This window comes from Tenrec ecaudatus, chromosome 4 (assembly GCF_050624435.1).
Source record: "Tenrec ecaudatus isolate mTenEca1 chromosome 4, mTenEca1.hap1, whole genome shotgun sequence".
Classification (NCBI taxonomy): Eukaryota; Metazoa; Chordata; class Mammalia; order Afrosoricida; family Tenrecidae; genus Tenrec; species Tenrec ecaudatus.
This window is the reverse complement of record NC_134533.1, coordinates 85,767,009-85,794,683: the sequence shown is the minus strand read 5'-3', so window position 1 is coordinate 85,794,683 and position 27,675 is coordinate 85,767,009. Positions and strand designations below refer to the sequence as shown.

Genomic DNA, 27,675 nt, shown 5'->3' with positions numbered 1-27,675 from the left:
GAGACATTGACATTTATCATTTAATAGGATGGCAATCTTCTGAGGTCATGCTGTTTTTGTTTTAACCTTTCTATAATCCACTGTAAAATGTCTGTGTGGGGACTTCAAGAGGTTCATGGAAAAAACGAATTAAAAGATAATGGAATTTCTCCTCACGAAGTCTTGTCTTTTGCAACCAGTAAAATTATGAACTTATGACCCCCAAAACCTTGAGTTTATTCCTTGAAATTCAAATAAATGTGGGTACTTTTAAGCCCTGACCATGTTTGTGTTACTGTACTTTGTATTATAACATACCACTGTCCCAATAATTAGTTAGGTAGATTGTCAAAATCAAGTGTGGCTTGAGGTAACGATTTACTCTGTAATCTCAAACAGAAAGCAAATGACCTCATAGGCTTAGAAGATATCGGTTGTGAGCTGAGAGATGTGTTGTTTCTCCTACAGTGATGGCTGGGCTGACAGGTATGACGTGACAGACGGGTATCAGCGAGAAGCTGTGGGTGGAATCACAATCAAGCTCCAATCACCCGATGTCAAGTGGTTCGATGATTATTATCTGAAGCTCCGGCCAGAAACAAACCTCCGAAATCCTTGGTTTCAAGAATTTTGGCAGCATCGTTTTCAGTGCCGGCTGGAAGGCTTTTCACAGGAGAACACCAAATATAACAAGACTTGCAACAGTGAGTACATTTCTTGTTTTCATCTCAAGTGGTGAAGGCTGCTGCTTCTGACTTGAGTGGGTCGTAATAGAATGGGGATAGTCGCTGCGATCTGTCACATAAATAGAGTGGGTTTTGCTGCTTTAGGTGATCAACCAGGTTATACGCTCACTAAGGCGAACATATCATAGCAACTGTTTACTTCGTTGAAATGTAGAGTAGTTAGATTAGTTATATCTATATCGGCCTAGCAATTGATACATTTCTGTAAAGTACTGTGATCAAGGGATTAGGTAGGCTCTAGAAGAAACCCCTTTTTGACACCGTCAAGGGCAGATACAACCTCCTGGACATTTCTCTTATCCTTCATAGTTAACATCGCACCCCACAGAATTTCACACAGGTCTGAATAATTGATCTGTTGAAGGACAGATTCCAATCTTATTTCTATCAGTAAACCACATAATAGTAGCAGGGGTTAGATAGGTATAGAAATAGAGATAGAGATAGAAAGGTATGTATTGAATGATATATCTTTAGGATACTTTAGAAGAAATAATCTGAGGGCTCATAATTCCATCAAGTCATCAACTATTATATATCTGTATTAGTTGTAAGGGAAATCAAAGGAATCCCTGGTGATGCTTTAGGTTAGGTATTTGTCCAATAGCTGTAAAATTAATGGTTCAACCCTACCAGCTACCCCTTGGGAGAAAGATGAGGCTGTGTGCTCTTATAAAGATTTATAGTCTCACAAACACTATAACTCTTTTAAGTTGAGATCACCCTGGCAGCAGCAGGGCGTGGGTTCCTTCAAGGGGTCGGGTGTCTAGAAAGGGAAAAATCACATTAACAAAAAGTGCAATTCATTGATACATGCTATGTCCCAAGCAGTGGGTCATTCAGCGTGGTTCATGAACCAATTCCATTCCATGAAGAGTTTTTCATATTATTGTGGTTGTTAGATGCTTTTGAGTTGGTTCCAACTCACAGCAACCCTTAGAACAAAAGGACAAACCATCACCCAGTCCTGAGTCAGCCTCACAATTGCTCTTATGTCCAAGTTCATTGTTGCAGCCACTGTATCAATCCATCTTACGGAGGGTCTTCCTCTTTTTCACTGACCCTCCACTTTATCGAGTATGATGTATTTTGCCAGGGACAAGTTGCTCTGACGACATGTACAAAGTACGTGAGATAAAGTTTTAGCACCCTTTGTTCTAAGGCGCATTCTGGTTGTACTTTTTCTAAGACAGATGTTTGTTCTATTGGCATTCCATGATATTTCAATCTTTTTAAACAGCACTGTAATCCAAATGCATCTATTCTTCTGTAGTCTTCCTTATTCAATCAATGTCCAACAATCACATGGGAGGTGATTAGAAATACCATGGCTTGGGTCAGGCACATTGTAGTCCTCAAAGTACTATCTTTACTTTTCAATATTTTAAAGAGGTCTTGTGCAGCAGATTTACCCAAAGCAGTGTGTTGTTTGATCGATTGATTGCTGCTTCCGTAAGCATTGAATGTTGGATCCAAGCAAGATTAAATCCTTGACAACGTCAATCTTTTCCCCATTTATCATGATATTGCCTATTAGTCCAGTTGTAAATATCCTGTTTTCTTTTTTTATTATTGGTTAGAATTAATACATACATTATTCCATAATTCAGTCACATCCAGCAGAATTATACATTTTCTAGAGCAATCAATTTCCAAACATTCTTTTTCTGTATGGACCTGTTGATGTCATCACCCCTTCATCCTGCCCCTACCTCACCCTCCTCCCACCCAAATCCTTATTCCACTTTCTAACTCTATAGGTTCAACGGTTTTCATACACCAAAACAAGCATGTAGCATAACTTCAAGAGGGTGACCCCATGATTTTACATTGAGTTGTTACCATCTGAATGGCTGAAATCTTGATCTTTATCAGCAAGTGCTTCAGGTCCTTTCAATTTCAGCAAGAGAGGCTTGGTCACCTGCATATCACAGGTTGTTAATAAGCCTTCCTCCAAACCTGATGTCACCGTCTTCTTTATATACACCAGCCTCTTTTATTCTTGGCTCCACATGCAGATTGAATAAGTCTGTGGAGAGCAAACAACCCTGACTCACACCTCTCCTAATTAAAAACCATGCAGTATTCCCTTGTTCTGTTACACAACTGCTTCCTGATCTATGTACAAGTTCTGGATTAGTAAAATGAAATATTCTGGAATCCCCATGTTTCTTAAGGCTCTTCATAATTCGTTAAGGTCCACACACTCTAATACCTTTTCACAGTCAATAAAGCACAAGTGAACATCTTTCTGGCAATCTCTGCTTTCATTCAAGGTCCATCTAATGTCAGCTATGAGATCCGTTGTTCCATGTCCTCTTCTGAACCTCTGGCCAGAATTGGTGGCACAGCCTCCTGTCAATGTACCACCGCAGGCACTAGTGAATAGACGTCAGTAAAATTTACTTACAGGTGGTAACAATACATTGTTCTATTAATTATTTGTTCATTCTATTGGGTCACCTTTCTTTGAAATGGGTAAAAATACAGATCTCTTTCAGTCAGATGGCCAAGAAACTGTCTTCTAAATTTCTTGAAATGACAAGTGAGTGTTTCCAGGGTCTCGTTAACTTGGTGGGTTTCTCATCTATCAGTGAAAAGATAAGGGAAATTGGAACAAGGCAGTGAGCTTTTCATAAAGCATTTTGTTCCTGAGGTCATATTCATCCTGTGCTTTTGGCATCAGTTTATTTGAAATGACAGGATAGTAAATGAAGTTTTGTGATGATTTTTAAACACCATTACCTGGTAAAATAAGAACCTAACAGCCTTCTATCACTTTCTCTTGAAGAAAATAGAGGGAAAGAATTTGATGGCTTATGGATTTTATAACAGCCAATGGATGAAATACCAAAATCAGAGAATACTCAGATGGAAATATGGTTGCTTCCCGCCCATTTCAGACTGGCATGTTTGATCCAACATCTTCTGATACATATTTTAAAAATTTTGTATTGATTTTTTATTTTCATGGGAAAAGTGGGAATAAGTAGCATCATAACTTACACGTCATAGAAATCACATTTTTGATAACTAATTTCATATTTTTCACAGTTCTCTCAGGCTCCTGAAGAACACAGACTTATTACCTCTTTTGAGATTTGGGAAGCATATGCCTCTCCATGTCTAGTTCTGTTTGTGCATGCCTTACTTCATATGCAGATATACTGCAAGTGTTATAAAAGAAATGTGGTATCTCTGCAATCATCTACAATTTCTCTTTTCTAAGAATTTGCTGACCATCCCTGAACAGCCTCATTAAGGGAATTTTTTTATTGGTTTTCCAGTTGGTCTGTACTTTTTTCTGTAACTAATAGTCTTTTATCACTCCCTTTGGTCTGAAACGTCTGTACTAACATCAAATTTTCTGTTTATCTAACTCTTTGCTTAAGGTCTTGCTTAAGTATAATCTTGAAAAATACCTTCACTGATTTCCATGGAAACATTATTTCTAAGGAAACTATTCAGTGCAATGTTCCCTGTGGGTTTGTTGCTGCCTCTGTCTTTAGCACACTCTGAAATGAGCATTATGCTTAGAACCAGTTTTTAGCTCCAGTAACGGAACATGTTCTTTAGTCCCTCCTCCCAGTCTTTTCTGACAGCAGTTGTGATTTTGTATATAAACATAGACACTTCATATGTAGCTCCTCGGTTATTGTTTTCAAGGAGGGAAGTACTTCATTTTGCAGATAGCAAAATCCAGATTTCGATAAAGGCAATAACGTACTCTTACTCACATAAATATTAAGGACTGGACCATAAAATAAAACTCAGATTTGTCGAGAATTTTATCAACATATAGATGAAGAATATTACAGGGCAAAAAATTAAACATCAAATTGGCATCATATAATAATCAATACATTTAAGTCAAGGATACAAAAAAGAAACATAGATCTTAAAGTCAGGTAGGTCTTAGATGGTGCAAACAAAATATTTGTGTGCTGAACTAAAGGCAGTAGCTGGATTATGAACATTCACTTTATGGTTTAATAAAAGCCCGTGCTTTTTAATGTTATATAAATTAACCCTCTCTTTTAGAGTTGAAGCAACCCTACTCAGGGCCCATTCTTCATCACATTACCTTCCTTTGCTACCCTTTCAACTTTTAACTCACTGTCAAGATTTTGAGTCTTTTCTTGCATTTAGCTCCCAAATCATTTCAACTCAATGCCCTCAAGTCAAATCTAACTCACAGCTAACCTATAGGGTAGACTAAAACTGCACATATGGTTTCCAAACCCAGGAATGTCGATGGAAGCAAGCTCTGTGTCTGGCAGGTTGGCTGGCGGGCGTGGATTTCCAAGCTTCAGGTGTTCCCTGCCATAAAGTGTTCAGCCAAGGGAACTCTGTGCAGCTCCATTCCATTCGGAGCACCTGGGATCACCAAGAATCAGAATCAATCACAGGCAACACATCCCAGGTATGGCTTGTAGAAGCAGATACCCAAGTCTTCCCTATCCAAATCATTGCCCCTATTTGCTTACGTACTCAGTGTTTCCACCCCATTCTTTAAAAAGTTCTAGGTTCGTATCTACAATACCCAATATGACTACTTTGCTAAATAACAAGGATACTGTTGGCTCAGTGGGTTAATCATTGAACTACAAACTGAAAAGTGGTCAGCTAGAATTCACCAGCTGCTCCCTGGGAGCAAGGCGAGTTAGCTGGCTCTGTAAAGAGAAACCATCTCAAAATCCCTGTGAAGCATAGCAACTCGGTCCTTTGGGGCCACTATGACTCACGTAAACTTGCCGGTAGTATGTGGTGATGTTTCCTAAATAGAATGCACTGACATGTTTTAGTCAGGTGAGTGCATATCATTTAAATATGGATTGCCTTTGGGAGGTTGGAATAGTAAGAAATAGTAGGATTTCATGATTTATTTTGGGAAAAACACCTTCTTCACTGCCGAGGGTAGCTTGAATATCATAGAAAGTCCAATAATTGGTGCTGAATGGAAGTGGCAATACTGACTTCCATCAAGGGTAGCAACAACACAGAGTTAAAATGACCCTTTATATTGCTCTGGAGATTCGTGAAGGCAAGGTATAAAACCTAGGACATGAGAGATGAGTAACACCTTTGTTGAAGTAGCTTTTCTATACTGTCTAGTTGGCTCCCACTCATAACAACTCCATGTACAAAGAATAAGGACGATGAGAATGAGTCCAGAATCCCCACTTCTATGAAGCATTTTGCTGTATCTCTTCCAGTACATATTTCTTCATTCTGGCCATCCACAATATATTCAATGTTCTTCACCAACACCATAATTCAAATGAGTTCATTCTTTTTTAAATCTTCCCAATTCATTGTTCATCTTTCATATGCAAATGAGGCCACTGAAAATGCTATGACTTGGTTCAGGTTTTAATACTTTAACGAAGTCTATTTTAGCAGATTTGCTAAATGCAGTTATCAGTTAATTTCTTGACTACTACTTCCATGGATGTTGACTATAGATCTGAGTAAAATGAAATCCTTGACAATTTCAGTATTTTCTCCATTTATCATGATGTTGTTTATTGGTCCAGTTGTAAAAAAAATATTTTTCTTTATGCTTACCTAAAATCCATACTAAAGGCTGCATTGATTGTGTTCAATAAGTGCTTCAATACCTCATTTTTAGCCAGCAAGGTTGTGTCATCCACAAATCATGGGATTTTAATGAATCTTCATTCAATTCAGATACAGTATTCTTCATATAACCCAGCTTCTCAGATTGTTCTCTCAGAATATATAATGGATAAGTAATGTGAAAAGTATAACCTTGACACACAGCTTTCTAGACCTCGATCCAAGCAGTGTCTCCTTGTTCCATTCTGAAAACTGCTTCTTGGTCTCTGTACAAGTTCTTCAAGAGAACAATTATGTGTTGTAGAATTTGCCTTCATTGTAATATTATCTATACTTTGTTATGATCCATATAGTTGGATTCCTAAGCATAGTTTGTAAAACACAAGGAAATATTCTGGTATTCTATTTTTTAGCCAAGAGCCACCTGATATTAGTAATGATGCCTCTCATTTCATGTTCTCTTCTGAATATGACTTGAATTTCAAGTAAGTTTCCATTCAATGTACTAACACTCGTTTAAAAATTATCTTCAGAGAAATTTCACTTGCCTTTGAAATTGTTGATACTGCTAAATAATGATGTCACATCACCTTTCTTTAGAATGGACAAGTCTATGGATTCATTCTATTCTCTTGGCAGCTAGCTCTCTTCCAAATTTCTTTGGATAGATAAGTGAGTATGGCCAATAGAGCATTCATTTGTTGAAACACCTTAACCAGTGTTCTTGACATCTTGGAAGCCTGTTTTTCACCGATGACTGCAATGGTCCTTATACCTACTCCATCATTAGTATTGGTTCTTGATTGTGTGCCAACTCTCGAAAGGGTTCTATGTTGACCAATTCACTTTGGCGCAGTGATTCTTTAGCCCCTCCTCCTTCTGTGATGTATCTTATGATGTTCAAATGACTCTCAGCATTATGATCTTTTGACATTTTATGAGACAAGGCACTACTATTATACATAAGGTTATCACTAACTTTTTCCCCCTGAAATAGAATGCCTCCGTCTTCATCTATTTGAGTCTGGAACCTCCACTAGATGGGGTCTACTCTGGGTGACCCCACTAGTGTTTGGTGCAACAGCTTCCAGCATGATAGACACACACAAGCCACCGTCGTTGGGTAAACTGATAGACAAGCAGTGAGTTGGATGAGGAAGGGGGTGTACATCACATTTGGATTTAAAGAGATGTCATGCAGCATACATCTCACTCCTCCCATATCACCCACATCACTCCTCATTGTGGCATGTGATTTCCTCCCTTATGATTAATCAAAAGGATTGAAATCCAAATTGAGATGAAATCAATCGATTGTTATAACGGTAATATGAGTAGAAGTGCATTTAAGCAGCTTTTTTGCAATGTGTGAAATTGCTTTAGAGAATATCCATCAGCTAATATCTATAAGATTGCATACAGTTAAAGTGACCCAACAACCGATTACATAGGGTAAATCTGTTGCACAAGACCTCTTTAAGGGGTTGAAAAGCAAAGATGTTACTTTGAGGACTAGGGTGCACCTGACCCATGCCAGGGTGTTTTCAATTACTTTGCATGCATGTAAAAGCTGGATATCCAAAAGGAACACTGAAGAAGAATCCATGTGTTGGAATTATGGTGCTTGAGAAGAATACTGAAAGTGCCACAGCTGCCAAAAGAACGAACTTCTGTCTTGGAAGCAGTACGCCAGAATGCTCCTTAGAAGCAAGGATCGAGAATGTATTTTGAACATATTCTCAGGAAAGCCCTGTCCATGGGATGGGAGAAGGACAGTGAATCAGAGGAAGACCCTTGCCAATGGGTTGGCATGGTGGCTGCCACCATGGGCTCAACCATGAGAACATTGCAAGGATGATGCAGACCAGGCAGTGTGTCCTTCTGCTGTGCGGAGGGTCACTGTGGGGCAGACCTGGCTAGACAGGACCTAACAAGAACAGTGTGTTCTGGCAAATTATAGTCTTTTCAAAATTTCTGAGTTTTCTATACTTATTTTCTTTGGTGTGAATCAATTCGGAGACCAAGCAGAAGAAAAATAAAGTATTTCTGACCCAGGGCAAAACCTTCTACAACTAGATCGTAATTAGCGTCATTCAAAGACAAGTCTCCATCATAATCTCCAAGAAGAAGGAAACCTAAATGATAAAAGTCTTTTAAAATGACAGCGATGCCTCAATTCTGAATAGTGTCTTTGTAGATAGAAATCAGGCTGGAAGGAACCAGCCCTAGACATTTTCTAGTTGGAGAACTGCCCTTTTCTGGGGGGATTAGTATAACGTGCTTCACATCTAAGTTTAGTTCCACTCCTTCCTACAGTTATATGTGTATCTATACAGATATGTGTGTATATAATAAAATAATGTCCATGTCATCATGTTTTCTATGTTCAATTCCATGACACTGATTACAGCCGTATGCAAACATCGGTAGTATCTGTTTCCAAATATCTCCACCGCTCACTGCCACCAATCTTTCTAGGCTTCTTTCTCCCTCCAGCCTGCCTCTAGTCATCACTGATAGACTTTGGTCTTTATTTATAAAGCCTTTCATAGATCTTCTTGCTTTTCATACCTTGTTTGCTATTGAACCTTAGTTCTATGGTGTGGTAGCTGCTGATACGATTTCATGAATTAATAAAAGAAAACTCAAGAACTGGTGGCTTGCTTGCATGTGACAGATAAAATAACAGTTATAATTCCAATCCAAACCTCAAAAATTGTGTTCTTTTTATTGTATTGTGCTGTCTGCTGTACCTGCAAAATATTAACATGTGATGATGCTCACCACTGAACCCTCTTTGGAATTTTGAGAAATGATGCGAAGCAGGAAAATGCAGTAGCCTCAAGTGTCCTATGTTATTGAATTTTGTCTTCAACATAGAATGAATGGTACAGGCCCATTCGTAGGAAAGGACTCAAAGTAGGGAGTGCATTGACCTGACGCACTGATGATGTTGTTTTAGACAATGGTGCTTGTTGTTGCAACCCTTCACGACTGTTTGTAAATATTAAAGCATTTGGGGGTTTTTGGTTTGTTTTTTAGTTGTTGTTGTTGTTTTTAATGAAGGCCTAGTAGCACAGTGGTTAAGAATCCGGCTACTGATCAAAATGTGGCAATTGCAGCCCACTGCTCACCCACAGGAGGAAACATGTGGCAGCTGCTTTGCTGATGAGAACAGCTGAGAAACAGCGCGGGACAACTCTACTCTGTCCTCCAGGTTCGTGCCCAGCCAGAACCAGTGCTGTCACATGTCAGGAGCACGTGAAAAAGCACTCCAGATGCTGCACAGGCTTTACAAATCGATGAATGCATTTTCAGTATTTGTCCATAGAAAATCTGTTTCTGTCTATAAATATGTGAAGCTAGCAGCATCTCGGCTCACAGGACTTCTGTGATGATAGCATTAGAGGAATGGTAATTCTTTCAATCAACTGTACTTATGACAGTGACTCAAGTCATCTTGGGTGTAATCCTTCATTTACTCCTCTTCAACGTCTACCCATAGAAGCTAGCAGTGATGATCATAACCATTTTCATGGGGAGGAAACTAATTTCCAAAAAGTTATTTTCTTGTACTTATACGAAGTTAGGGTAAGAGACTGGCTTCTTGAAGAAAGATCAGCCTATATCGGGGGTTCTCGACCTTCCTAAGGCCGTGACACTTTAATACAGTTCCTCATGTTGTGGCAACCGCAACCTTAAATAATTTTTGTTCCTACTTCATCACTGTAATTTTGCTACTGTTATGAATCAGACGACCCCTGTGAAAGGGTCGCTTGACCCCCAAAGGAGTTGTGGCCCACAGGTTGAGAACCACTGACCTATATAGATAGATTGAACTGAGTTTGAAACTCTACCTTATTACACGTTAGTTTATATCATTGGGCATTTTTTAAAACCCTTTAGCCAAAAGCTTCTCATCCAAACAAACATAGCAAATAATACTTAGCTCAAATGTTTGCTGTGAGCATTAAATGAGGTAATGAACGTAAAGTACCTGGCATTTATTGGATGCTATTTCTCCCTTGAAATATTTCAGAATAAGACCACATATAGAATATTATTATCAGATTTAAAAGTGGAAGTGCATTGATTTTCAAACTATGTATATTAAATTAGATTCTTGGTGGCTCAGAGGGAGAATTAGAGTCTTCAAAGTGGGAAACCGGGTTCCAACCTTGACCAATGCATTAGCGACGAAAGTGACTCTGTCTCGTGGACATAGAATAAGCTGTCAGGTGGGACCAGCCCTTGGAGAATGACAGCATGCTTGGTTAATAGAAGTCAGCAAGAAAGAAGGCGTCCCAGTAAGATGAATCGACACAGTGACTGCAGCTGTGAGCTCAAACATAACAATGGTTTTCAAGTTGGTACAGGACCAGGAGTGTGTCCTTCCTTCATACCTACAGTCAGAGCTGAAACTGACCTGGGGGGGGCCTCCAACAACAACAACCACCACCAACAACAACAACCTGATCCTGATCATGTGTCACCAGAGCTGCTAGACTAAGTCCGGCTAGGAAGGAAGGCCGAAGGGTCAACTTCCATAAATTAATCAGTGAGAACCATGTGGATCACAAAGCAATCATGGATAGCCCAAAACCAAGCAATATGAAATTCTTTGGTGCACAAATTCACCATGAGTCACGGACCAACTAGACAGTAGCCGACAACAGCAACATCAGAAAGAATCTAGTCTCAGGGACACATTAATTACACTCAAAGGAGGAAGTATGATAAATATTCTGCAATAAAAATTCTTTAATCTATCATCTTATTTTTAAACTAGTCAAATCTCTGAAATCAGACATGATAATTAATGTGTCCAATTTGTGGACAAGACATTTTGTGGTTGAATTTGTTGCAAAAAAGTTTGTATACCGCAATGTAATTCATCAATGTTTCTTGTCAATTTTCTACTTCATTTTCATTACAGTGTTTATTGTATGAGATGGTGTTTTCATTTAGTATGCTTATTATTTTTAATTAGCTGTAAAAGATTTAATGGAATTTAAATTTTTAACATCCCTTTCAAAGCACAAACTCTGGAACATTTTGTGAATAAAAATGTACAGTTAAAAGTAGTCTTTGGGGCCAGAGTGTGGCACACATCAAACTCCACTGGAAAACACTCCTAAAGGTCAACAAACAGACCTGGAACTATTTATAGGCTTTTCTTTTTTTATTGTTGATTTTGCAGTTGTTGTTGTTTGGGTTTTGCTCTGTCCTGTTTGCACGCTTATTATTGTCTCTGCATGTCTATCAGGATAAACAACCGTAGGCGAAAACAACAACAGGACCAATGGTTCTGGGGCTGGGGGGTGGGGGGGAGCGATAAAGGGGGGAGTGGGGAATAATAAGAAGGGTGTTAACCAACCCAAGACAAGGGAACAACAAGTGATCTAAAATTGATGGAAAGAGGGGTATAGGATTCCTGATGGTGCTTGATCAAGGGCCATGTAGCCAAGAGGAATTACTGGAACCTGAGTGAAGGCAGAAAGGATAGTGGGACAAGAGGAAAGTAAAAGGAAATAGAGGAAAGAACTAGGAGGCAAAGAACATTTACTGAGGTCTAAATACAGGCATGTACATATGTGAACATATTTAAATATAACGAGAGGACTAGATCTATGTACATAGATTTATATGTTAAGGATTAAGGTAGCAGACAGACATTGAACCTCTACCAAGTATTCCCTCAATACAAGAACACTTTCTTCTAATAACCCGGCATTCTGTGAAGCTCACTTTCTCGACTCGATTGCTGAAGACAAAATGGATGTATAAGCAAATGTGGTAGAGAAAGCTGATGGTGCCTGGCTATCAAAAGATATAGCATCTGGAAATCTGAAAGGCTTGGAGATAAACAAGCAACTATCTAACTGAGAAGCATCAAAGCCCACATGGAAGAAGCACACCAGCCTGTGTGATCATGTGATGTTGATGGGATCAGGTATCAGACATCAAAGACCCAAAACAACAACAAAAAAATCACATCATTGTGAATGAGGTGCAGTGTGGAGTGGAGATCCAAAGCCCACCTATAGACAATTAGACCTCCCCTTACAGAAGGGTCACAAAGAAGAGACAAGCCAGTCAGGGTGCAGTAGAGCACCGATGAAACATACAACTTTCCTCTAGTTCTTTAATGCTTCTTCACACACCCCCGCCCTACTATCATGATCCCAATTCTACCTTACAAATCCAGCTAGACCAGAGCACATACATGGGTACAGGTAAGAGCTGGAAACAGGGAATACAGAGGACAGATAAAACCCTCAGGACCAACAGCGATACCAGGAGGGCAAGAGAAAGGTGGGGGGGAGATAGAGGGAACTGATCACAATGATCTACATATTACCCCCTGCCAGAGGAACAAACAACAGAAAAGTGGGTGGAGGGAGACATCAGTCAGTGTAAGACATGAAAAAATAATGATAAATTATCAAGGATTCATGAGGGAAGAAGAGTGTGGGAGGGGGAAATCAGCTGAGACAGGGGTCAAATAGAAAGAAAACGGTTTTGAAAATTACGATGGCGGTGTATGTACAAATGTGCTTGACACAATGAATTTTGATAAGAGCTGTATGTGCTTCCAATAAAATGATTTCTTTAAAAAGTACAGTTGTTCCAAAAATGTCAAAGAGATGGCATGTTAATTTTGTAATTGATTTAGACAATTCTAGGTACAGCTTGTATCCACACTGTTCTAGATATCCCAGAGCCGCAGAGAGAGACTCGACTTACTTAGTGCCTCTCAGGGGCTATGAAGTCTATATACATTGTCTCTCATACATGAAACTGTACAGGACGATACAGTTTTCCCTGTTTTGTGATTAAAAGCATCATTCACATTGCCCTAGAAAACTATAGCAAGATTTCAATGTAAAGGTGGCTATTAAATTGTGAAGTATTGAGAGAAACTAATCATATAGATATAGACATCAGAACGCCACATCATCAGGAAAATTCAGAAATGCAGTTAAAATGGAACATGGATATGAGAAGTAGGAAATAAAGATGGATCAGGCAGAGAGGGATCAGTGGGAGAAGGTTGGTCTAGGAGCATGGTCTTTTGATAGGAAGGAAACAGTAATGCTCTGATTTTTTATTTTTGCTGCACACTTAAAAAAATAATATTATTGCTAACAGCTTTCAGTCCTGCATCTCTGTGGAATTCTTCCTTCATTTACACACCATATGGAAGTTCCTCAAAATACTGTAATGTGAATGAACGAGATATGCTATCAGCAATAACATATCCATCAGAGGGCTGCCAACTGGCTGCTCACGGTGAATCATTTACATTTAAAATTTGGTCTTCGGGACATAGAGGTGTCCAATCCCTGTTGAGATGCTGTCGCTCCCTGAAGGCGTGTCTTCTGCCTGCAGCTGCTGGGTTCATTTGCATTTCCATATGAGCATTTAGAGGTCAACTGCCTATATTTCAGGCACAGTTATTAATTCCAGTTGCTGCAGATATTAGAAACGGATGTCTTTCCAGGCATGTGGATACAGTTCTAGGTTCCCAGTGTCGCCGTGCTGCTCACCACAGATGAGGCGCATCCCGGGCTGGGCAAGAGGATGATGCTCTGTGTGCTGTCAACAGTCACTCCTTTCCCTTGGTGGACTGTTCGTTCCTTCCTGACATCCCTGTTTCTAAGATCAAATCATATAACCATTCCCTCGTTCCATTCATTGTCATCGATACACCCCAAACTACCCAGTTTTCATGTAACATTATTTTTGGTTTTTTTTCCTTTCTAGCCCACTGTGTAGTAGGTCCCACATGGCAAGTTTATTTCACACTAATTCGTCATTGATAATATGCACCAGTACTGTTATTGACAATATTAACATTGCTCTGAATGCGAGGCATGCAGCAATAAACAAGGACAATGTGAGCCTGATTCTCATAGGGCTGACTACCTATTCTGAAGAAATTGCTGAAGCACATAATGTATTATGAGGCCTTTGCACAAAATAGATTCTTAGAGAATGTTAGATGAACGGATGAATTGCTCACGCGATGTCCTGTTAGGAAACATGAAGATGAAGAGGGCAGATTCCGCTTGTCGGAAGAGCATCCTCTGGTGGGTGCCAACAGCGCCTAGGTACTCCGAATGCATGGCAGAAATTGTTATGTGTTTCAATAGAGGTCTAAACGCATTTCTGTGGGAGCAGAGAAGGGCAAAAGATTAATTCTGGCTTGGGGGATGCTATGCCCTTCTGTCGCAGCGGGAAACAAATTATTGTGTCATCCGCTGTGTATAACTTGAATCCATTTGCCATAGGCATAAGAAATGAGTAGATGTAGAAAATAAATGAGAGGAGGGATAATTGGTTTCATTAAAATGTTTATAGTGCATCACCCAATGGCATCTTCCAGGTAGAAACTCTCCTCAGAAAATACTTCAATCCTCCCCATGTTTCACTTTATGATTCTTTTCCCACAGGGAGATATGAACGAAACAATGCGGACTATCTGAAAGTATTTTATTAGCCAATCTAAAGGCTAACACACAGAATAAACAAGGTGTCTTTGTTAGTGTTTTAAAAACAGCACTTAATTGTTTCATTACTTTTTATGGTCATGAGTCAATTTATTTATTTGAAAATATTTTAAAACCATATTCTACTTTGCCTATTGTAATGAAAATGATAATAACCTCCATAGTTAGGAGACAAGAGGTCGAGGACTAGCTACCACTAAGCTATGGAATGACTACTCAATCATGGCCTTAGTGTCCCCGTTTCTAAAGTAAAATAATTTCATCAAAGTCAAGTCTGTGATAGCAAAGCATTACAGACATCAGAGAGGTGGGTGGCAAGAGAAATGTTCACACACACACACCGCCAAGAATCTGTAGAGCTGGATTTTGTGTAAAATGTCCATGAAATAGTATTCTGGCTAAACAGCTTATTTCTATAGGCCAAGTGCAGCCTTGGACCGTCCTTGTGGCAACTCTTAGACTGGACGCCATCTAAATTCCCTCTTAGTTCAAACATTCTCTAGTTCTGCTTTGTTAAAGCCTTTTGCACTTAAAAGTTATGATTGCCCAGAAGAATTTAAAATATACACTGAAGGATGTGAAATGAAATTGTAGTCACAGATTGGAGCATTGCCGTTTCTGCTAGCTGTGTGGGGCCCTCTGGTTTGATTAAAAAAATCGGGATGTGAAGGTTGCATGCTGGGTACTGCAAGTCAGCTAGCCAATTTTGAAGACAACAAGAACAGAGAGAAGCCTCTTCCCTGCTCCCAATTCCTGTCTTAGGCTAGTGTAAAGCCCAGTTAGTGTGCTTAGGATGGCACACACCTGGGTGAGGCCTGGTCCTTCCTCTGCCTGGGAGTCAATGCTGACTCGCCTTACCGTTCTCCTTCAGACTGGCTGGTGAATTGAACCACAGACCTTTTGGTTAAGGGTCCAATGCTTACCGTGCCAGCAGACTCCATGAGCTTTGCCTTTGGCACACATCAAAAATCATCAATTAACCAAGTAAATGTTGCTCGGTGGCATCCAGGTTTGAATCCCAACTAAATAATACCAGTGTGCTCTCTCTTCAGAACCAGTTCCTGGGGGGGGGGGGGGGGGGCGGGCAGCTCTGCCTTTGGCCTCCTCCTGCATGTCAGTAGATCTGTGCTCGATTGGTTTTCAATATGGGACTTTTCAGAAGTCTAGCCTAAGGCTTTTTTTCCAAGTTGCCTTTCATCCTAGAGGGCTTCTGGGAGTGCTTTCTCGAGGGTTTAGAAGAGTAGCTTACCAGGATTTTTTTTTCTCCCACAAACCTCCACATGGATTTAAACCAAAAAACCTTTTGCTTAGCAACCAAGTGCTTTATCTTTCTACCAGCAGAGCTCCTTTCTGTTATGTACACTCATCGATGGAAATAGATTCCAACTAGAGCAACCCTAGAGGAAACAGAGAATACTGGATGTTTGAGGATGTGTTACATAATTGCTAGTCACACTCAAATCCTATGGAAAATGTTGATCTCTTTCCTTCTCTCCCTCCTTCCTTTTTTTTTTTTCTTCCCAAACAAGCATCAGCCTAGGAGCTTCAGATTTAAAATTCCCCTTCTGTGGATTGTGGCTGCAAATTCAATTCCATTTTCGAAATCTTTTTAAATGGGTGCGCTTTTAGAGTTTATCTCATTAAATGATGAGCCTTGAACCCTGGCTATGGTGACCCTGTGGTGGAGACCTCAACACTGCAGTCTGTAAATAGGGCCAGATCCCAGCTTGGGCCTAAAGTTCATTTTCAATTTTCTATGTTCACTTTCTTGAGCTCTCTCTTCTGCAGAATACCCCCTAACAATTTCCAGATGTCAATTTGTTCTGTTTCCTGACTCTTGCTTTTAGTAGAAATCTAAAGTTCTAGTTTCTACTTCTGTTCTGACCTTCTGCTTTCTGCCAGTGGATTTGATATGGGAGCCAAATGGGGCAAGAGAAGGGCAGAGAAAGGTCATGGGGACTCCCCCTACCATCTTGGGAACTCTTGTCGGACCAGAAGTCAGTGCCCCATCATTGGAGTTATAGCCACTCCCACCACTACGCCCTCTGCAGGCTACCTAGGGGGTTGGAGGGAAGAATTAAAATAGACAAAAGCAAGATGTCCTCCAATCTCCCTGAATTGAAAAAAGCCCCTTTTTTTCCACTTGTCAACCTAGAAATAAAGGACATCTCCTGGCATTTCCTGTCGGTACCTACCAATACCTGTAATTGGGCTTCCTTTGAGTCTAAGCAGAAAGAACCCAGAGAAAAAAGACCCAGAAACTCCCCTATGATTTCAGTGGTATTTTGAGTTCTTGTTTTTGTTTACACCCATGTGATCCCATTTCATTTCAGAGCCTGGAGCTGGATGCTCTGGCAGGGATCTTAAACGGCTGCCTTCAGTGGGAGATGCAGGATAGAGTGTTGACTTACTCCAGCTCCACCTGCTTGGGCTCTCATACAGTTTGATTTGACTGGAAAACCACATGAAATTGCTTGATAGGATTGTATGTTCCAACTATTTTAAATTGCTTTCATTATTTAGCTTTGTTTAGGAATAACTAAACAGGTCCGATAATGTGAAGACCAAATTAGTATGTGGTGTATTTACCATAACACTGACACCTTCGGAGCCAATCTGTCACCCATCTGGCCTCATTCACATATTCAAATGAACCGTCCTAATGATGTACCAGGTGCTGTGCTAGGCACCAGGGTTACCTGTATGGACAACGCACAATCGTATGCAGAGAGTCCACAGTGCACTAGAAATTAGTGACAGGCCATCAATGCGACAAAGAGCAAAGAGGAGCCTTAGATCCAGGCCAAAGGCAGATATGTAAACAGGCAGTTTCTGTACGTAGTGTTGAGGGTATCATGAGATCAGCACTGCTACCAGAGATGTGCACAGCAGAACCTTCATTCTGGATCGCGTAGTTTCGTGAGCAATTTCTAAATGGAGACGAGTCCTAGAGTATTCACAGAGCATGTCAAGTAGGAAATCTAAGGGAAAGTACTTGTAGCTTCCAGGTGTATGGTGTGAAATACACAAGGGATCAGAGACGAGAGAAGAGTCTAATAAGATACTGTTTGGTGTTTTCAATAACTTGAGCCATGCTTCCCAACCTTCCTCATGCTGCGACCCTTGAATACAGTTCCTCGTGTGGTGGTGTCACCAACCATCAAATTATTTTTGTTGCTACTTTGTAACTGTCATTTTACTACTGTTATGAATAGGGTGACCCCTGTGAAAGGGTAGTTCGACTCCCAAAGGGGTTGGGACCACAGGTCAAGAACCATTGGTGTAGAGCCTAATCGATTTTCATGAAGCAGTAAATAGAAGCAAATTCAGAAAAGGTCTTCAGTGACTGGACGAGGTATATAGAGTTTAATTTGGCTATCAGTTAAACTGTAGCAACTGAATAGTTTCAGTAAGAAATTAGACAAATTAGTTTTTCATTATAGAATTATTTCTCTGTATCTATAGTGGGAAATGTAGGGCAAGAAGAGAGATCTGCTAAGAGATGGTTGCAGTAACACAAGCAGCAACCCAGATGTACTCTGGGACTAGTAAAAGATGTCTACCCAGGGATATGCTAAACAATGGGTAAAAAAAAGCAACAAAAACAAATGCAACGTATCTATGTCTACTAATATGGAAATAATTCTCAAACCTCCACAATATGGTGTAAAAGGCAAAATGTAGGACAGTATGTGTGGGTGTGCCTATTATCCTTTATGAGAGAATATTTATATTCTTATGTAACTACTTATAAATGAATGTACAGTAATATCTTGGTAAGTTTAGTGAATTGAATATCTCTAGCAAGAATGGCTATCTTTAGGGGAAAGAATCAAATGGCTTGGAGCAAGGTACAGAGCAGCCTTTATAGATACATATTAAGATATATATATGCACATATATATATATACCTTTTGTATTTAGTGTTTAATCCAAAAATGCAATTAATTACAGAAGAACCTGAACATTAGCAAACTCTGAGAACACGTACTAAGGTGGTAGCAGGGAGGCTAAGGGAAAGGCATGCAGAGGACTATGGTAGAAGCCGCCAAGAAAGATGAACTATAGGAGGAACTCGGTTTCAGAGGAGACATGAAGGTCGCTGTGCTCCAGGAGGCATCTGAGAGTTCAGTTGGATTAGCATTCTGCTTATGGGCATGAATGCTGAAGCCAGACGACTTGTCTTTAAATCCCGATTAGGCTAGTTATTTGTTATGTGCCAGTGAAGAGCTAACCTAATTTCTTTTGTATGTAAGTTAATTAGTTTGGTTTGTTTCAACAATCTCACCAACATACACAGAACTTGTCACACACTCAGCAGTGTAGTCACACACATAAACCGTGAGCAACCGGCGTCGCAGTCGCTTCCAGGATACTCTTCTTCCTGGTATCCTTTGTTGTCGTTCCTCGTGTCCTGCCAGCCTCCTCTGTCATGTCTCTCTGGATCAATTGACCCAAGTGTTGTCTCTACACATTTACCTCATCTGGGTTTCATATACAGAAAATCATACAAAATCAAGACAGTGTAAACGAATAGACCAACAACGATTAAAAACCAAACCTCAATTGATAACAAAGCAGAAAATATGAAAAAGTGGAGCAATGTCTTAACTTTTAGCTCTCGATCAAATAGAGCTTTCTGAAAGTATCAACTCAACCATGGACGTCGTTGCTTATGGAGAAAGCAAGCTGGGAAGGAGGGGGCGGTAGTTTAGAATTTCAAATTGCATTTCTATGAATTGATTTCCTGATGCATTGTAAACTCTAATAAAGATTAAGAAACCATTCTTACAAAGTACACGTGCATCATAAATCATTAGAGAAAGATTGAGAAGGTTAAACTGCCATTAATTTTCCTCTGACCACTTTTGGGGAGTTTGGAATGATTGGGTGGCATACAGTCGCCAGACATGTAAAAGAACCCAGTGCTGCTCAAATTGTTCCAAGTTGGGCAACTAGCTCGAGCTGGCAGTATTTGAAGGTACCAGCAGTTTTTAGGAATAAATCAAACCTGATATCCATTTGTTTTTTTCCTAAATATATGTATAGTATTCCTATAAAGGAATGTTTAAAAAAACAGATGTTGTGGTATATTATCCAAGGATTGCTTATTTCTCAAGTATAAAAATATGGATAGCAAGAAGAACATTAGACATAGCATTACAAATTTAGTCTCTGATGTTTTTTACTTGCTATGTGACCTTGAAATACCTACATAACCTGTCTAAGGCTCAGTTTCTTTATGTCTACAGAGTGGATAGCAATTCTCCTTGTGCATATCTGTCTTATGGTGTCAACTTACATCAGTAATGTATGAAAAGAAATACTTTGAAAAGTTAAGTGTCAAGCATAGAATGGTAAGGCGCGTGTTAGGGTGATTCACAGTGTTCATGACACACTGGAAGGAGTGCAAGAACAAGAGAGCACTGCATGGCTGTATGCACAATCTTGCGATAATAATGAGCTGTAAGGAGATGCCTTGGTGGGCCAGCGGTTCCACATTGGGCTGCTAACCACAAAGTCAGCAGTTCCAAGCCACCAGTTACTCTTGGGGGGCAAGAGGGACCTTTCTACTCCATACAAAGTTGCAATTTGGAAACACACAGGGGCATCTCTGCCCTGCCCTACAGGCTCTGTGCTATGAGTCACCATCAGCCGGATGGCAGCAGGTTTGTCTGTTATAAGAAGATGCACATGGGCTAGGCAGGTGTGGGAGGGAAAAGAGTATGCCAGAGAAGATATAAGTTGGACAGAGGTTATTTGCTCATGGGTGTAGCCCTGAATAAAGGACTCCAGCCATGTAGTGGTGTTCAAACTCAACAACCACTCCAAAGGAGAGAGCTGTGGCTTTCTCCTCCCATGAAGAGTTACAGTCTCAGAAACTCACAGGAGCAAGTTCGACACTGTCCTAAATGCTGGTAGTGAATTTGGAGCATTTTTCGTTTTGTTTTGTTCCTGTGTAGTCATGAATTCACCTAGATCCATGAATGTGGTGCCAAGGTCACCGTGAATTCGGGGGTGCACACCGAAGGCACAGTTAGGAGAAATCCCAACTCCATCGGAGGAGGAGTCCCTGGACTGCAGGCCTCAGGTTCATGCTCCAGGAAAACAAGACCAACTGTCATAACAGAGTCCGCAAAGAGAATGAATGCTTACATCCATTTTGGGTGACGTGACTAAGACCTTCCAAGCTCATGAGCAGCTAAGGTGTTACTATGAGTCGCTCCCTGTCTGGAGAGACTATAAATTGATGGACTTGGAGTGTATAAGGCTGAGTGCAGTATCACAAAAGGAGACATACTGCATGAAACCCCGGCGATTAAGGACAAAACGCAATACAAAGAATTTTAGACTAGAGGGAAATGAGTACGGAGGGAGTTTGACTGGGAAGAAGAAGGCAGCAAGCACTGGCTTGGGTGGAAGGAAGTTAGAGTTCCATAGGAGGGAGAAGAGAAGTCGTGGGAGTGGAAGGAGGATAGAGTATGGGGTGGGGCAGTAATGAGGGGTTGGAACTGCTGAATGCAGACTTGATGGTCTGAAATGGAAACCTCCCTCCCACCTGATTCATAATAAAAAATTCATAGATAAAATGAAATATTTAAGAAAAATTTAAATATATAAGGATCAGTAAAAAATATTGATATAAATCATAGAAACATTTCTTAGACACAATATCAAAATATGAGCTACAGTTTATTGACAAATTCTCCATATAGGACTATATACTGCTGAAGGAAATTTACATACATCTCTCTAGACCTTTCCTGGAAAATTCCAGGCTCTTTGCTTTAAGCCACGGACAACAGAAAAGTGGGTGAAGGGAGACTTCGGACAGGGAAAGATATGACAAACTAATAACTTACAAATTATCAAGGGTTCATGATGGAGGGGGAAGAGGGGAAGGAAGGGGAAAATGAGGACCTGATGTCAGGGGCTTAAGTGGAGAGCAAATGTTTTGAGAATCATGAGGGCAATGAATATACAAATGTGCTTTATACAATTGATGTATGTATGGATTGTGATAAGAATTGTATGAGCCCCTAATAAAATATTTTAAAAAACACATCAAAACAGCAGTTTGGACATCTTACTGGGATTCAAATTGTGTTGCTTTTAACTGTGTATTGAGTTTGAAGAACAAAGCCAAAGTGTGAATGGGGCAAGGTCAGGGCTTGAGGGTGATGACTAAGTTTCCCTGCTGAAGTTCTCTTCAGACAGACTTTGCATCCCTGGAGAATGAGTAGGGACAATGTCATCATGGGAAAAACAAGTCCTTGGTGTAATGTTCCTGCTTTCCACTCAGTAATGTCATTTTCCCTTTTATTAAATTGTCTTCCTAATAATTTTCCATGATTTTCCTGAATCCTTTGAGATTGTCCTTTTGGTACCTCAAAAAACAGTCACCATAATTTTCTTGGTTAACCCTATGCTTTGACTTTAGCTGGCCCATTAGATCCTTTTGGAAGCCACTGTTTTGAGAGTATCTTTTAAGGTCCCCTCGTGAGACTAAAAGGAGCCATGCAGGTCCAAGGGGAAAAGATGAGAGTTCTCCTCCCGGAAGGAATGACAGTCTCAGAAAGGCACCGGAGCAGATCAACCCCGACCTTCAGTGTCACTCTAAGACAGGACTGACTCGGTGGCAGTGAGTTGAATGAGCATAAAATGAGCACTTGAATGAAAGAACATAAAAGGAAGCATGCTCAACCACATTTTCTTTGAAACAAACTCATGTACAAAAGAATTGGAACCTTTTTTATTACTTACCATCATACAAGGCATGTATTTGAATAGTCATAATTAATGCCTATGTCTGTACTCACATATATACCCTTATGTATGTGTTATATTGTAGTTTCTAATGTTTACCCTACAACAGCATGGTCTTTGACTCATAGGCAGCAACATTCAAGCATTCGTATCACACATTTCTTTAGGGTCTTAGCATGATGTGTCTGTCTAATTTTCTTTAGCAAACATCAATGTGAAGTCCCTTCTGGGTCCCGTAGGCAGCAAACCAGCACCAGCGATGGCAGCAAGATGCAAAGTCCCAGTGTCAATATGGAAATAAGACAAAGGAATCGTATATGACCAAAAGGTAGAAAAGTCACAAACGAATTCGAATGATGATTTAGTTATGTCATACTCAACAACCACAACAAGCCTCAAAAACAAAAGCAAATTTCCCCAAGCTGTTAAAGGACCAGCTGAAAGTCACAAGACTAATGAAATGTGGAGCTTTATCCAATATGTAGAAATTGTTAATGACATGGATTGAGAACCAAACACAAAAGTAAAGCCTTAGGTTGACAATCACTGCTAAGACAGGAAGCTTGCTCCGTCGAGTGCTTAAAGAACAACTAGGACCTGGAGGCTGCGAGGTGTTTGCCTGGCATCCAATCACACAGCATGCCAGTTCACAGAATGCATCGTGAGTCTCAAGCAAAGCATGAGCCTGTCACCATCACCATAGTGGCCCGGGCACGAAGGATTGGGGCTAAGTATGTGGATTAGGTTCACGGTAAAGCAGCTAAGCGTGGCCTCACAACTGTCCAGTTTCCTGGAACTAGAATCAATCAAATAATTCCTGCTCGATTTAAGATGCTTGTTGTTTTTGTTTTGTTTCTTATTTAGATAATTGGACATTCTCAGAGACTGAACCTTACAAATTCCCCCTTTCTTTGGTTTGTTCACATTATTCTAGTAAGGTGCAGAAAGTGCTTGAGAGAAATACAAAGAAAATAAGAAATTCAGACAAGCGAGGTTAATTTTAATATCCATAGTTATTATCCTCTTCAGGAAGTATGTACACTTGTTGCCTTAAAAAAGAAAGAAAGTAAAAGCAAGAACAAAAGGGTGCTGGTAGGATTAGGGAGTAAATAGTTCAGTTGGAGTAGATAATTCTTGCACTGACTGGGCAAATATTTACTGGGGATCTACTGTGCATCCAAAGTGCTCTGGTAGCAAAGTGGGTTAAGCATTGGTTTGCTACCCAAAAGGTTGGCAGTTTAAAACCAGCAACCACTCGGTGAAGAAAAATGAGGCTGTCTACTACAGATTTGCAGTTTCTTTGGAAACTCTGACGAGTAATTAATTTCTGTTTTATATGGTCTCGATGAGTCAGAAGAGGCACCATGGTCATGGATTTTGAATTTGGAGGTTGGAACATGTTTTAGGAATATCAGGAATGTATCAGTATGGCTAAAGCTTGATAATCTAAATGAAGACTGGTAAAAATGCCATCAGAAAAAATGAGGGGAGATGGTGTGCTAGACAAGGATCTTGTATACCTTTGAAGTCCTTTGAAGGACTGTGGATTTTACTCTCTGGGATCTGATCCCCTGATGTTTTATGAAAAAGAATGTCAGGATCAAACATACATATTTTTGCGAACTATCTTAGTTAGTGTATTAAAAATAGGCTAGAGTGAGGAGAAAGGTAGGGTAGAAACTAGGAAACCAGGGAGAGACAGAAAATTGCTGTGATCGAACCGGAAATGAAGTGTCTGAAAGCTGGTAGAACCGTGCGGGCTTGAAGTCGTCTAAAGCTGACTGTATTTTGAATAAAGATCAAAGGACTATTCTGCAGGTATAAAGGAGAGAGCGAAATCAAAAGTGTCTCCAAAGTATTTGAGCAACTAGATGAATGAAATTTCCAGCAGTGCTCGCTGAGATGCAGAAGTATGACTGGAGTCTGGGGAAGCGAGTGATCAGATTCGGTTAGAAAGTAGCTTGGAGCCAGTGTCTAGTCCAGAGATGGGCATCCCGTGTCGTGTTTCTGTCAGATGGAACCAGGCTCAGTCCTTAGGGAAACTCTCTGCTCGGTGAAACTAAAAGCTTCTGTCTTGGGGCTAAATCAACAGCTAATGATATGCCTCTATCGTTTGAGAAGTCAGGAAGGACCACGGGACCCATAGAGAAGGTTTTGTTTTATGTTAAAATCTCTCTTACAGCAAGCTTTTCTCCAAATGACAAGCGGTCTTTTTACGTCCGCTGTTCCTTTCGTCTCATTAGTTACCTCGTCCTTTCTGCCCCAATCTGTATTCTTCAATCACAGCGACGGGCAGTGGGTTCTCCCTTGTGAGGCCCACTCGCCTCTTGCTGGCGTCTCTGCTCCACCTTTTCATGGGTCTTTCCCTCCATTTTGATAGCCCTTGAATCATCTCTTCCTGCTGCATCCAGTCTGAGGATGACCTCCCTAGCTGAAACAATTCAAGGAGGTTGATGCTTTTGTGATAAAATACAAAAATCATATTATGTTTTGCTCTAGACTTCTCCTATCTCCCATCCTATACTGTTGCTATTTCAACAGTCTTGCACGTTCCCACAACACACATCATGTTCTTTCTCATCTGCGAACCTTCCAACTGCTTGTGACTCTCTGACCCTCACTCCAGGTCGGTGGCTTCCTGGTTTAGCTATGATTAAAATGTTCCGCTGCTAACACAGATGTAGGTAATTCAAACCCATCAACCACTCCCTAGTGAACAAGATCTGGCAATCTGCTCACTTAGATATTTCAGCCTAGAACCCCTATGGGAGAAGGTTTACTCTGCCCTACAGGTCTCGGTCAATAGGGACCACGTGGGCAGCACACACGGGAACTATATGCATGTGTTTTAAAGGAGCAGCTTTAGGTTCATGGAGAAAACTGAACAGACAGACACGACAGAATACCCATATACCCTCTGCCTGCCCCTACCCAGTTTCCATCCTTTTTAACACCTGGCCTTGGTGTAGTAATTTGTTACGCTTGCTGAGCTAGTTTGAAACATTATTTAAATCAACACGAGACTTCCCTTGGTGTTGCACGGGACTGTGAATTTTAACAATTCCACCATGCTATGGATTCACTATTGCACTGACATCCAGGGTAGGCTTCCTGCCCTTCACAATGCCCTGTGCTTCCCCTCCTCCACTTTAACTCTTGGAAACCAATAATTTCTCACTATCTCCCCTGTTTGGTCTTTTCCAGAATGTCATATATGAGGGGGCTTTGAAAAGTTCCTGGTAAAAAACTCTGTCATCTTTTCATCTTATTTTCCACGGAGGTTCTGAAGCCCCTTTGTAATTGGAATTAGAGAGAGCACAGCCTTCTGAGACTGGCTTCTTCCATTTAGAATGCACATAAAAGTGTCCTTAATGTACTTCCTTGGCTTCCAGCTTGTTTTGTTTGAATAATTTCCTGTTGTATGGATGTGCCCCGGTGTGTTTGTCCACACACTCGTCCAGGAGCATCGTGGTTCTTCCGATGTTGGGTATTTAAAAATGGGGCTGCCTAAGCCATTTGTGTGTAGGGTTTAGATGGGCATATGCTGCCAACTCCAGGGCTAAATAACTATGAATGTGATTCCTGAATCATCTACTAAGCCTCCGTTTAGTTTTTTACAAAATGGCCACACTGCCTTCCCACGTAGCTGCTCCACTTCCATCCCCACCAGTGTACCCCAACCTTCACTCAGCGAGCTGATGTGCTCAGGCACAGCACTCGGCTTCAGTGAACTTTGGGGACACTTTCCATGACTCCTCCAATCCAGATCTGGTGTCCTCGCAATTTAGTCTGCCTCAACCCTTATCAACACACATTTTAATTGCCTACTTACATGCTCATCTGCCCTCTGGACGCTGAATTAGAGCAGGAATCATGGTTATTTGGGTTGACACTGCTTCCTCCCGCCTCACTCCCAGCATGCGGTAGGCAGTCAGACATAACAGGCACTTAGTTCACATTTGTCAAATTAATAATCCATCAAGCAATGTATTTAACAAAATGTCCCCAAGTGCCTTCTACTTGGTATGAAATCTCTCCTTCCTTTGGGCCTCTTTAATTTTAACCCTATATGTATTACCTTTTACATTTCATCATACATAATTTGTCTCTGTAATTAGTCAGGTTTCTTAAGTGCAAATTCCTGTCCATTTTATGTCTGTGTTTCCCCAGATTATCAACAACACAGCTTTATGTGTGCTTGGCCCTCAATAAATATTGAATTAGTTAATGACTTAGAGGAGTTTAAATGTTAAATTTTATTTTAGAACTGCCAATGAGACTGGTTTATGCTTTGCAATGGGCAACGGTCGGTGATTACTCAAAATAGGTAAATTGAAGTCAGATCCTGGAGGCCTTACTTTGCTTGACTAGAAGAATTTTATCATTTTAGAATAGAAGATTCACGGACTATCCTCTCACCAGAGAGGTTTCAGAGCAGTGCATGAGGAAAATTATTCTATCATTAGGATAAATTTTGTGGCACAGAATTGTATCCATATTCTGAGTTTGATGAATCTTGCTACTATTAGGAATTCTAGTCTTTCATCAAGGTTACATGGAGAAACCCACGTATAAGAGACAGTTATTGAGTACAGCATTGATGAGACTTTTTTCAGTCTGAGAACTGTCTCTAGTTATTCCAAGCCACCCTCTTCTTCACGATCCAAGGTCCAGGAGTGTGGCCACAGCCGAGTTCAATCTCAACATTGCTCCTCCATTTGTTTTCCAACAGGTTCTCTCACTCTGAGAACGCATCATGTTCAAGATTCCAAAATGGGATTTGTGATCAACGCAATCTACTCTATGGCCTACGGACTCCATAACATGCAGATGTCCCTCTGCCCGGGCTACGCGGGCCTCTGCGATGCAATGAAGCCAATTGATGGGCGCAAACTTTTGGACTCCCTGATGAAAACCAATTTTACTGGCGTTTCTGGAGATATGATCCTATTTGATGAGAATGGAGACTCCCCAGGAAGGTATTGTGATAGTTTCTGTGGACTGTTGAGCGTGAACAATGCTTAACTCTCAATCTTAATGTGTACATGTCTGTGCTTTGTAGTTACCTAGGCATCGTAGCTCTGTAAGGG

The 27,675-nt window shown here is 40.5% G+C and overlaps 1 protein-coding gene across 3 annotated transcripts in view; it reads left to right on the top strand.

Moving 5' to 3' along the window:
* The window catches only part of GRM5 (glutamate metabotropic receptor 5), a 489,044-nt gene that overhangs the window by 340,019 nt on the left and 121,350 nt on the right, over positions 1 to 27,675 (top strand). For all 3 annotated transcript variants that reach the window (XM_075548701.1, XM_075548700.1, XM_075548699.1), the window contains exons 3-4: positions 448 to 683; positions 27,318 to 27,564. In XM_075548701.1, the coding sequence (XP_075404816.1) occupies positions 448 to 683; positions 27,318 to 27,564 (483 nt within the window). The remainder of the gene's footprint in view (positions 1 to 447; positions 684 to 27,317; positions 27,565 to 27,675) is intronic.